This window comes from Nilaparvata lugens, chromosome 14, assembly GCF_014356525.2.
Source record: "Nilaparvata lugens isolate BPH chromosome 14, ASM1435652v1, whole genome shotgun sequence".
Classification (NCBI taxonomy): Eukaryota; Metazoa; Arthropoda; class Insecta; order Hemiptera; family Delphacidae; genus Nilaparvata; species Nilaparvata lugens.
In genome coordinates this window covers 18,388,224-18,401,892 of record NC_052517.1, presented here as the reverse complement: position 1 = coordinate 18,401,892, position 13,669 = coordinate 18,388,224, and the positions used below count along the sequence as shown (strand labels likewise).

General features: G+C 32.9%; 1 protein-coding gene across 1 annotated transcript in view; it reads right to left on the bottom strand.

Moving 5' to 3' along the window:
* Nucleotides 1–2,687: 2,687 nt before the first annotated feature.
* Nucleotides 2,688–13,669, bottom strand: part of LOC111059365 (histone-lysine N-methyltransferase SETDB1) — a 74,069-nt gene continuing 63,087 nt past the window's right edge. The window contains exons 19-21 of the mRNA XM_039441190.1: nt 10,486–10,639; nt 8,928–9,129; nt 2,688–4,985 (exon numbers count right to left, since the gene is read on the bottom strand). Of these exons, the coding sequence (XP_039297124.1) occupies nt 4,779–4,985; nt 8,928–9,129; nt 10,486–10,639 (563 nt within the window). The 3' untranslated portion in view covers nt 2,688–4,778. The remainder of the gene's footprint in view (nt 4,986–8,927; nt 9,130–10,485; nt 10,640–13,669) is intronic.

Here is a 13,669-nt window from a genome sequence, read left to right as displayed (position 1 = left end):
CCGTGTGAAGGAATGAAGTCATTGAGCTTTTACAAATATTGCATAAAAATTGTAAAATATTGTAATAATTTACAAAAAGAACAAATTTAGGATTGAAAAATTATTTCTTCAGAGCAAAGTTGAAGTAATGTACAGACTATCAAGTATTCAATCACAACACAAAAGACAATGAACGCAAGATTTTGACACTTCAAAAAATATACATTTCAACCTGATCACCATCAAATCAGTTCAGGCGTAAGTAAATATTCTTTTTCACCCACTCATCAATCTCAATAAGAGCTTTGGAAAGTTTACCGGTAATGAAATTATTAGGACCTTGTTGGCATAAAATTCCACATAGAATGAGAACTGATGTCTATTTACGTTAATCTATTAATGACATATTATATAAATTATTTACTGATGGACGGATGTCATAGGGATTGGCATTTAAAGTTAGTAGATCTTTATTTCTATTCAAGTATGTGATGATGTTTTAACATATACCTGCCTCAGTGTTAGAACTCCAAACTCTACAAAAAGACGTCTACTTGGGTAAAGCCTGGGTTTTCCAAGAGCTGCTCTGATTATATGTTTCTGTAGAACAAATATTAGTTGAAGTGAGAGTAAAAAGTGCCACCCCAAACCTCTATGCCATACTGGAACAGAGAGTGAGCATAGGCATGGTAAATGGTTCGTATAATGTTCAGATCTCTTAAAGATTTATTTGTAAAAAACAGATATTAGATATTTCAATTTTGATATCAAATACTCAAGATGGAAATTCCACTTCAAGTGGCTATCAACCATTATTCCTAAGTATTTGATAAAATCTACCTTTCCTATTGCCTGACACGAACAATTTGTCTCACTGATTTGGTCGGAAATTTCGTGATTATGCATCTTGAACAACCTCAACATGATATATCAACACAATATGATACAGTACCACACTAATATGATACAGTATCATGTCAACTTGATACACAAAACTATGATTTGTAACATTTGCTATCTGCTTTGTGGAATGATAGACAAGGATAGCAACACCAATGTTAATCAAATACTGCCATTAAAACATAGACCTCACTATATTCAGATTCTGTTACAGACAACATGTTACAGTATCAAACCAATATGATACAGTATCATATTAACTTGATACACAACACTATGATTTGATACATAGTTTCACTTACCAATGACAGTTTTAAGTGAACCCACTATAGTGAGGTCCACGTTACTAGTAGTTCTGTGAACAGTAGACCTCACGCAGTATTCTTATCCACAAGAGTACCTGATTTAAAACTATAGATCTCATGGATATACACCAATAGACTGGCTTCTCCACACATCTGTGTAATCACTTGTCAGCTGATTTATGATGAATAATTCTATAGTCTGATTTTTACTTCCCTTGCCCTATTACCATAGGTAAGGAAAGTATTGCTTTCCGAAAAAAATTAAGATACCCAAATTTTTAAATTTCTATACGTTTCAAGGTCCCCTGAGTCCAAAACAGTGGTTTTTGGGTATTGGTCTGTATGTGCGTCTGTGTACACGATATCTCATCTCCCAATTAACGGAATGACTTGAAATTTGGAATGTAAAGTCCTTACAATATAAGGATCCGACACGAACAATTTCGATCAAATGCGATTCAAGATGGCGGCTAAAATGTTGTCAAAAACAGGGTTTTTCGCGATTTTCTCGAAAACGGCTCCAACGATTTTGATTAAAGTAAAACCTGAAATAGTCATCGATAAGCTCTATCAACTGCTCCAAGTCCCATATCTGTAAAAATTTCAGGAGCTCCGCCCCCCCCATCTATGCAAAGTTTGATTTTAGATTCTCAATTATCAGGCTTCAGATACAATTTAAACAAAAAAATTGAGTGTAATAGATTGAGCATGAGAATCTCTACAATTAATGTTCAGTAACATTTTCACCTAAAATTAAAAATAAGCTCGGCATTCGAGAAAATGTGATTATCCAATTGCAAACTGTTGGCAACGGTTGATTCACTATGAAGAGATAGCCGACCTCGTGTGTCTCCAGCGTTATGGCCCTGTCAACAGCTGGCCCAAATCTTTGAATAGTAGACATGAGATGCGCGGGAACACTAGCGTCAGGTGATCAATTTTCATAACGGCAAGGAAAGTTGTGTGAGTGCGTTACACCAGATTTTTACGGTAATATTGGCGTATGAAGGAGGCTCCTTTTTCCTTTTATATTAACCTTGAAATGCAAAATTTCCAAAAACCTTGTATATACGTCGACGCGCAATTTAAAAAGGAACATACCTGTCAAATTTCATGAAAATCTATTACCGCGTTTCGCCGTAAATGCGCAACATAAAAACATATAAATATTTAAACATTAAGAGAAATGCCAAACCGTCGACATGAATCTTAGACCTCACTTCGCTCGTCAACTACTTTTTTAAATTAATAAAACAATATTGAAACTTGAAGTACCCTTTATTATGTTGATATCAACTTGAAAATGACCTATGGTCGAAACAAGTTGTTGTAATATTTTAAATAATAAAGAAGTACCCTTTATTTCAATATTACCCAAGTTTCAATATTGTTTTATTAACAAGGATAGCAATACCATTGCTAATCAAACACTGCCATTATAACGTGGACCTAACTATACAAATATTCAGGTATGCATTTGGATTCATTAAAAGAAAAAACAAATTTTTACAGCAAATTGCGGTGATTTATTACAGAAACCCTTACAAAACTATCATCAAATAGTGTTAGAAAAAACAATGTTTTTCCAATACTGGAGACAGGTGAACATTGGCAATGAACACTAAGAAGAAATCTGAAAAAGAAATACTTTCTGAACAGTAAAATAAATTATAAAGAATTAAAATTCTGATTCAATAATAATAACTGTTTTATGATTATGGTTCATCAATAATATTGTTATACAGTGACTGACAATGACACTTCTTAACCTCATGTACTGACAAACTGATGTGACAATCTATTCTAAAAAATGAAACAATATAATTAAACAAACAAAACACATTCTGACTTTCAACTTAACATAATGAGAAATACTTTCAAAATCCATCTAATATGTCTATATTGATAATAATTATTATAAACACTATCTGGTAAAATTGCACTATTATTTACAAAATCTTTCAATAAACAAATAATGAAAAAATGAATGAAAGAATTCTTTATTATCCGTATTAATAATCCGTAACTTGGAAAAATAATTCAAAATTTGAAGAACCTATTTTATCTCTATCATGACCACTGATAACAAAAATGATCTGCTATTTCACACAATTCAAATCTTTCTCGACATGGAATTGGGGTTGAAAATAATCAAATTTATGACTTATTTATAAAATTGAATTGTATTCATATGGAATCCTGAAATTTCTGGAATAACAACATAGCTTAAGCTTATAGCAACATAGTATAAGCTTTGAAAATCACAATTATTTTCGAAATTAAATACTTTTATAAGAATCAAAAATGAGATTTAATCAGGACATTCACAAAATGTAAATGTGCGTACAGATATAAGCGCCGCGAACATGAGCAATCCACTTTTAATCAGCTGATGCCAAGCTTTTTATATCTGTATCTTACCGTTTCTGTAAAAATACAGACATAGTCAGCTGATTAAAAGTGAATTGCTCATGTTCGCGGCGCGTATATCTGTACGCACCTTTATAGTTACACATCAAATTAATGTTTATGTGTTAATTAATATTATTACATGTTGGATTCAAACTTTGAAACAAAATTAATTCTGTTTATCGAATCTTTCTATTCGATTCAGAATAAAATAGTGGTTAGAAAATTGATATTGGATTCTGAAAATTGATTTGTATAAGGGAATTTTATTGTCATAAAATTAAAAATTGAACTGAGTTTTTCGAAAAATGTATAACACAATTTTGAAATAAAGTTATAATGGTGAGTTTTTGATCTTGGAGGAAACAAATAATTATGAACTATGAGTAGGTATTCAAATAGTTATGTTCAAACCCTGAATATTCATTTCAAATTTTAACCAAATCTTGAAATGTGTTTTATGAATGTCATCTGAACATTATTATTTTGGCAACTGAAATTCGTTTGCCAACTTGAAAACATTTTTTAAATCCTGAGAGAATAGACTAAAGTATAGGAAAATGTGATTTATACTTTGAATAATATTTTATAATAAGTTTTATAATAATTACGTTTTATATTTATTTACACATGTAGAAGACCTAGGCCTATTAAATTTGACCTTGAAAATGTCATGTTTTTAAACTAGAACGGATTAAATTTGACCATAATGAAGTCATAAGCTGGAATGGATGCCATAATAGCTAATTGACAGAACATACTCAAATCGAACCACATTATTCTAAGGTGGTGGAATTTCATTGATTTTTTACAAACATATCCAAGATCTTGACAGAATTCCCCCGTTATTGACTAAATTTTTTATCAAGTTAGGCTCTACATGATTTTGACAAAATAATCTCGATTTTGACAAAATTAAGAAAATGCTTTGCAATGTTTCATAAAAATTACCTGGGCTTGAAAAACTAAACTAATTTAAATTTACCTACACTATTTTTGACAAAATTGTAATTAGTTTTGACAAAAATTAACATAGTTGTGATAAAAACCCCTCAATTCATGAAATTCACTTGGGAAAAGTCAACCTTTTATTAGTTGAATTTGGTAAAAGTCCATCTGAATTCAAGCTTTTACTAGTGAAATGAAGGAAAAACCCAGTTGCATCATCACATAAAGCTCCCCAATTTATAGCAGACGTCTCCTGCAGTTGGTCTCTCCACAGTAGCAATAGAGCACCTTGCCAGGGACACTGCCCACATCGTAGTTGTAGTCCCAGGTCAACTCATGGCCGGCCTCTATGAATCTGGAAGCGAAGAAAGCCACCCATGGGAAGCGCAGGTCATGAGTGTCCATGAATACGTTCTGCACAAAACAATTTGGGTTGCAGGAGTGCTGAAAACATAAAACAGAATAAAAAATTATTACATAAAACATATTACATAAAACATATTACTAACTGGATGAAATTGTTCTGCATATTGTTCTGCACAAAACAATTTGGGTTGCAGGAGTGCTGAAAACATAAAATAGGATAATACATATTACTAATATATTACATAAAACATATTACTATAACTGGATAAGCATACTGGAAGAAAATTAGAGACTGTATTATTGTCTATGAAAACTCGACCTAGTCACTGTTGATGTTTTAGAACCATTCCATAATGAAAGAGAAATAAAAATATATCAGCAAATTATGCAGTTTTATTTGGTACAGGATCATGGTTTTGTGACCAAGGAGGTTACATTTTCAAGCTGACTTTGGGTTGCAGGAGTGCTGAAAACATAAAACATATTACATAAAACATATTACATAAAACATATTACATAAAACATATTACATAAAACATATTACTAACTGGATGAGCATACTGGAAGAAAATTAGAGACTGTATTGTTGTCTATGAAAACTTGACTTAGTCACAGTTGATGTTGTAGAACCATTCCATAATGAAAGAGAAATACAAATATATCAGCAAATTCGGCAGATTTATTTGGTACAGGATCATGGTTTTGTGACCACAGAGGTTACATTTTCAAGCTGACTTTCAGTCAGCTTGAAAGCTTCAAGCTTTATATTTTCAGTGAAGCTGAAAATGTGGTCAATGTGCTCACAAAACCATGGTTCTGTACCAAAAAAAACTGTAGAATTTGACAATATATATATGTGTTTTTATTCCATTATTGTCTATGAGTCAGGTTTCCTTACTAAAGTCTGTGCAAACCTTGGGCTGGCCACTAATGGTCATGCAAGTTTATCATGCACAAACACATGTTTATCATCAGTGAGAGGCTTCTATCATAAAATGAGCAATAATTTTTATTTATTTATTTACAATGCAAATAACACTAATGTAATAACATTGAGAGATAAAATAATAAGGTAGTCCTTGTGCTATTTTTCTTCCAAATTTATAGGTGACAAAGTCCAAGATAAGGTTAGAATTTCACGTGTACAATTTTTTTTTAATTTTGGTCCAAAATAAACATTAAAACTATAAATTTTGAATTAAATTGATAAATTAATTAGAAATATTCCACTTAATTACCACTTTTAACAAAATACACCACTATAAAATTACAAATTATAATGATAGAAAATAATTTAACCTCAAATAGAGCAGCAAAGAAAAAATAAGCAACATAAAAATTGGAGATACGAGAACCTGACCAATTGTCTATTACTACTGTTTTGTTGGGAGTGTAAGAACGGCACAGTATGAGACTACCAGCATCACATATCTTCAGCAATAACAACTACTAGGACTATCGGCTTCAGTTAACAGTCACATTTGCAACATAACGGTCCTTTACCATCGCATATTACCATAAATGATACAGTATCTATACAACACGATACAGTATCAACAAAATATGATACAGTATCACCACACATGATACAGCTTCAACACAATATAATCCAGTATCATCTCAACTTGACACACAACACCATAATTTGATACAAAACTTCCAAACTTTGAATGAATTCTACAAACCATGGCATATATCTTCTTATGCTACCTTTTCTCTATGATAGTTGATAATGATATTGTAACTATAGTAAGGTCCACATTATAATGGCAGTGGAGAAAAATAGGAAAATACTTTGCCTATCCTCTGTCTTGTCAATGCCTTCTATATAGATGGTAGTTGATATACAGGTTTATTGATATAGATTAACTGTTCATTCTCGTTTAAAATAATCAATTATATTTTATTAAGCAAGAAATTATTTTTTTCAATAATTTCATGATCACTTTTCATAAAATTTTGTTAATACAGTGTTAAAATATGATCTGACAAAAGAACATAGCAAGAAAGAGATAGCACTATCTGCTTTGTGGAATGATAGACAAGGATAGCTATACCATTGCTAATCAAACACTGCCATTATAACGTGGACCTCACTATAGGTTTATCAGGTTCAGTTAACAGTTACATTTGCAACATAAACACCCTATACCATGGCATATCACCATCAATGATACAGTATGACCACAAATGATACAGTATCAACATAATATGATACAGTATCATTTGATACACAACACCGAAATTTGATACAAAGCTTCCAAACTTTGAATGAATTCTACAAACCATGGTATAATATAACTTCTTATACTACCTTTCATCTATGATAGTTGAGAATGATATTGAAACTATCAATCCTATTATATTAAGCGAGCAATATTTCTGTATTTATATATCAAGTTATTTTTAAATCTGGTTATTTATGTTTTACGGATCTCGAAAACGGCTCTAACGATTTTCACGAAATTTGGAACACAGTAGGTTTATGATATAAAGATTCGATTGCACTAGGTCTCATCCTTGAGAAAACTCGCTGAACGACATTAAAATGATAATCCATCCTTAAAAAACAGATGATAATTTCGTCGTCTCTCGATAACAGAAGATGCATGTGCCTGTGTGGAAGAGAGAGAGAGAGAGAGAGAGAATTATTTCCAGCTGTGTAATCATAATCAATTAGCGAGAAATTTGATCTAGCTAGACAATTTAATCGATTTGATCAACATAATCTGATTTGTTGACATAACATGATAATCCTCCTAAACTAGAGTATAATATCACAATTTTCAAAGTTGATCATTATTTGACAATTTTAAGTGATTAACTAGTGAGTGTTAATTTTGGTGAGTGTATTTTTTAATTAAAAAAATTTTTTTTTAATAATTTTGTTAATTTCTGGTGAGTGTATTTAATTTGGTTTCTATATAATCTAAATTATATATATATTTTTTTGTTTTCAAATGTTTGAACAGAAAATTGAACATGAATTCAAGTGTATGGAACATAACCTACTTTCTGGACTATTTATAGTATATAAATCAAAATTCGGGGAAGAACTACGGTCTTGTCATTCCTAATGATTAATAATTTTTATTGGAATCCGATTTCCTGTTGTTCTAATGTGGATACTATCATAGAGAAACAATAACAGTACTTATATTTTCCATAACTGTACTGTACTCATATAAAATTATATATTAAATATTGCAATAAAACGTTTAGTTTTTTGAATAAAAAATTAATTTTAAGCCCCAAAATCCATTGAAGAATTGCCGAATTGTTTGATCAAGAGATTCAATATTGATTGTTCAATCGCGCCTCAAGCATAGAGAATTTGATCTTCATCAAGTACAATGTTTCACAAAATTTTTGGAAACAAAAGTCGCGTTGCCAATACATACATAGAAATAATACTTATCAATTAATTATTCGTAAACAGTACAGGGGAAATACTGTCACCATTGAAATATTAATTTTCACCCATGCAAAGCCTATGATAGTAATTGGAATACTGTGTATGTAGTACAGTATCCTTTCCTTTCCTGCTCAAATCAAACCTGTACTACTGTAGGTTATAGAAGAACCACGACATGTCAATTGGAAAATTTTATCAATTTCAATTGATATTTTCTAATTTACATTTGACGATTTCTCAAATACAATTCACTACTCTCAATTACATGTGATGACTTCCCAAATCCAATTGACTATTCTCATCTACATCTGACATTCTCTCATTTACAAGTGACTATTCTCAAATACAATTGATACTTTCTCAAATAAAATTGGAAAAGGTGTAGAGATTATAATAGATGATAATTAAATTCACAAACAATTTGAAGTCCGAAAAATATATCAACTGAAATTTTGATATCATCAGATCAATCAACTTCCAAACACGAACCCAAAGAAAAATCTCCACAATGTTTAAATACATTAAGAAGAATGCCAAACCGTCGACTTGAATCTCACTTCGCTCGGTCAATTAAATGAATAGATGAATAAATAAATGCTACTCACATTCATATATCGGCCAATATTGCCACCATTCTTGGCATCCATGACGTAGATACAGTCGTCAGTGTCATAGTACTCCCTCACAGACTTGTGTTCTTTTTTCTCACTTTCCTTTATTTTGGCGTTGAACTGAGAATGCTTCCTCTCCCTATCAGAGTCCGAATCTTTTGACTTTTTCGCTGTCTCTCTTGCGCGAAGACGGGCTCTGTTCAGAGAAACAAACAAAATTATCTAGTCAGTGCAAATTACAGAAAGGATTGTTGTAAATTTCATTAGTATGAAGAAGAAGAAGAGAAAGAGAAAGAGAGAGAGGAAGAATTGAATTGAAGAAGAACATAATCTCATGAACGTATTTCATTGTACGAAATATCAATGTGAGGACAATGTAGTTAGTGATGATGATTGAAGCTGAAAATGACATGTTTTTCACAATACAAGGAGCATTGTTGTCAGGTGTACCTGAGAATCTATATGAGATAGAGCGCTCTACCTGATATCAGATTGTAGAGCACAAAAATGCACCCAGAGGGATTTTGCATTATAAATCTAAATGGAAACAATCGAAAGATATTGTTGATCAAAAACTAAACTTCATCAAAATTGATTTTTTTCTTCAAATTTCACTCATTTTTGAAAATTCATAACTCAATATTCATTGGAGATAGAGAGTTCCGAATGATCTCATCTTATTCAAAATTTTATAATCTAAAAAAAGTCGAGAGCAAATTTTTCTGTCCGATTACGAGATTTGGCAGGAATAGCTGAAAACTGGAAAATGAGCCGAAAATACAGGTTTTTGGCCCACCCTGTATCTAGCACAAGGAAATGTTGCATGAAGAAATTGGTTCTGTACTTCTCTTATGTACCCAAATAATATATGAAAAAATTAGAACTACAATATAAATTGCATGCACCAATGTATATAGTGACTGGACTAATGGCCGGCCTGTTGTACCTTCTCATAATAAGTGTAATAATTTATTGTACATGACTAAATAAAGAAAAGAATAATAATTTTTTTTTCCTACAGTTACGTTGAAAAGTGGCCATTGCTGCACTGATTACAGAACGCAAAGAATCACTTTTCCGCTCTAGTGCGGGAAAAAGTTTTCTGCACTCCAGATTTGCAACATGGCAACACAAAATACTTAGGAGGTTATATGGAGCAACAGTGCAGCAAAATCAAAATGAAGTTGGTAACAGTGACTGCTGTGGCTGCTATAGTGAGCAGACGTGCAACCAAGCACAACGCGCTAATTATTATTCATTATATATTATAACCAAGGACAACGAGGACTTTAGGATTTTAGGATTAAGGTTTTGCCAATAATAAAATTACACAGAAAAACATTTGATGGATTTCAGGCCATTTTACCCATAATTACCCACTTTTCATATTCAATGGTAACTGTAGGAAAAACTTAATGTGAAATACGTGCGCAAAGTTCCTCTGCTGCACTCAAGAAACCATTCCGCCCTCGCCTACGGCTCGGGCGTAAACGTTTCTTTCGGTGCAGCAAACTGACACTTTGCGCACTAGTTGCACAAATAACTATTTCACCTCATATTAGAGCTGTCAGTTTCAGTATTCAGTCTGCGATGAGAGACGGAGAAAGTGCGATCTTCTTCGTAGCCTCCTCTCTTTTCCACCACTGGCTCTGGATCGTCCACATCCTCTTCCTCCTCCTCCTCCTTTTCTTTGGGTGATCGTTTTACTAGGAAAAAAATAATTAAAATTTAATTAAGCCAAGTTTAGTATACTGACATTACTCCTAGAGCCGTTTGCACAGTCAAATCTTAAACTGAATTCAATCAGATGGTGGCTCAAACTAAAAAAAAATCTGGTGTGGCGCACTCACACAAATTTCCTTGCCGTTATGAAAATTGATCACCTGACGCTAGTGTCTCAAGTCTACTATTAAAAAAATCTGAGCCAGCTGGTGACAGGACAATAACGCTGGAGACACACGAGGTTTGCTATCTCTTCATAGATAATCATTAAATAGAATCAACAGTCGCCAACAGTTTGCAATTGAATAATCACATTTTCTCGAGCTTATTTTAAATTTGGGTGAAAATGTTACTGAACATTAATTGTAGAGATTCTCATGCTTTATCTTTTCCACTCGAAATCTTTCGTTTAAATTGTATCTAAAGCCTGATAATTGGTAATCTAAAATCAAACTTTGCATAGATGGGGCGGAGCTCCTGAAATTTTTACAGATATGGGACTTGTGACAGTTTATAGAGCTTATCAATGGCTATTTTAGGTATAAATTTGATCAAAATCGTTGGAGCCGTTTTCGAGAAACCCGGTTTTTGCAAACATTTTCGCCATTTTAGCCGCCATCTTGAATTGCATTTGATCGAAATTGTTCGTGTCGGATCCTTAAAGAGTAAGGACCTTAAGTTCCAAATTTCAAGTCATTCCGTTAATTGGGAGATGAGATATCGTGTACATAGACGCACATACACTCATATACACACACACACACACATACCCGAAAACCACTTTTTAGGACTCAGGGGACCTTGAAACGTATAGAAATTTGTAAATTGGGTTACTTTAATTTTTTTCGGAAAGCAATACTTTTCTTACCTATGGTAATAGGGCAAGCAAAGTAATAAACTACTTTGATGATAGGATTAATCAGACTATAGAATTATTCATAATCAATCAGCTGACAAGTGGATTACACAGAAGTTCTGGAGAAGCCGTGTCTATTTCTATAAGGTCTATAGTTTCAATCAAAGACCTAAAGCTGGGTTTTGGTTTGTGCGTAAATACCGTCGTCTGGGTGAGGATCTCAGATTGGGTGGATTTCAATTTGTCTAAATAACCTGAAAGATTATGTTCAATTATGTTTTAATGTGGGAGGTTAAGTTTATACTTTTGTTTGGCAATATTTTGATACTATTATAAATGTTTTGATTCTTGAATAATAAACACAAATAATGAAAAGCTATTTAATCAGCTGTTTTAGCACACTTGAAATTCGGACAATAGGAATGTTAACAATGCTTGACGCCGTCAACTGCGGAAGTTTACGCACAAACGAAAATGCATCTTTGAGGTCTTTGGTTTCAATATTTTGTTTTGCAGTCATGGTATTATTCTCACATTCGAAAAAAACTAATTTGATAGGTGATTAAGAATAATGAAATAAAACTAAATAATGCTGAAGAAATTATAATATTACTTTCCTTGCCCTATTACCATAGGTAAGGAAAGTATTGCTTTCCGAAAAAAATTAAGGTACCCCAATTTCTAAATTTCTATACGTTTCAAGGTCCCCTGAGTCCAAAAAAGTGGTTTTTGGGTATTGGTCTCTGTGTGTGTGTGTGTGGTGTGTGTGTGTGTGTGTGTGTGTGTGTGTGTGTGTGTGTGTGTGTTGTGTGTGTGTGTGTGTGTGTGGTGTGTGTATGAGTGTATGTGCGTCTGTGTACACGATATCTCATCTCCCAATTAACGGAATGACTTGAAATTTGGAACTTAAGGTCCTTACGATATAAGTATCCGACACGAACAATTTCGATCTGATGCAATTCAAAATGGCGAAAATGTTAAAAACAGGGTTTTTTGCAATTTTCTCGAAAACGGCTCCAACGATTTTGATCAAATTCATACCTAAAATAGTCATCGATAAGCTCTATCAACTGCCACAAGTCCCATATCTGTAAAAATTTCAGGAGCTTCGCCCCATCAATGCAGATAGATTCCCAATTATCAGGCTTCAGATACAATTGAAACGAAAAAAATCAAATGGAGTAGATTAAGCATGAAAATCTCTACAATTAATGTTCAGTAACATTTTCACCTAAAATTGAAAATAAGCTTTAAATTCGAGAAAATGAGATTATTCAATTGCAAATTATTGTTGATTCTATTAAATCATTCACTATGAAGAGATAGCAGACCTCATGTGTGTCTCCAGCGTTATTGCCCTGTCACCAGCTGGCTCAAATCTTTGAATAGTAGACTTGAGATGCGCGGGAACACTAGCGTCAGGTGATCAATTTTCATAACGGCATGGAAAGTTGTGTGAGTGCGCCACACCAGATTTTTTTTATTGTAAAAAAATAATTTTCATCAGATGAAAAGATTATCACGGAGCTGGATAAATTATATCATAATATGATATACTAGCCGTCAGGCTCGCTGGCTCGCTCCGCCACCTGGACCCCCGACTGGATCGTCCAAGAATGAAATCAGCAGGCTCGCTTCGCTCGCCTGCATTTTTCATTTGAGCATTTTTATCATGTGTTAGGACGATCCAGTCGGGGGTCCAGACTAAACGTCTGGCTAAACGGATATGGCGAGCGAAGCGAGCGTGACGGCTAGTAATATAATATTCCCAGGAATAGCTCTGATTGAAGTAGCAGTGCCCAATCAATTTTTCCGCGATAAATGCATTTCAATCTTCAACTTGGTGCCAACCTAACAAAGTCAACTCAACTTAATGCCAACCTGACAAAATTATTAATTTAGTTACCAGTTAACAACTGTTTCGAAGAGGTACTCTCTCTAGATTATAGTTCTATATTAACATATGGTATGGACTTTTTCAATTATAATTAAGCGAATAAGAAGAATATTCATGCTAAAAGACGAACTTTAAACCTTTTTTTTTTATTTATTATTTATTAAAAACACACAAAACAAAATTACAAAGAATTACGAAACAAATAAAACACAATAAAATGTTACAAATATAAAAAAACATGGGCTTTGTGGTTGGGTGTGT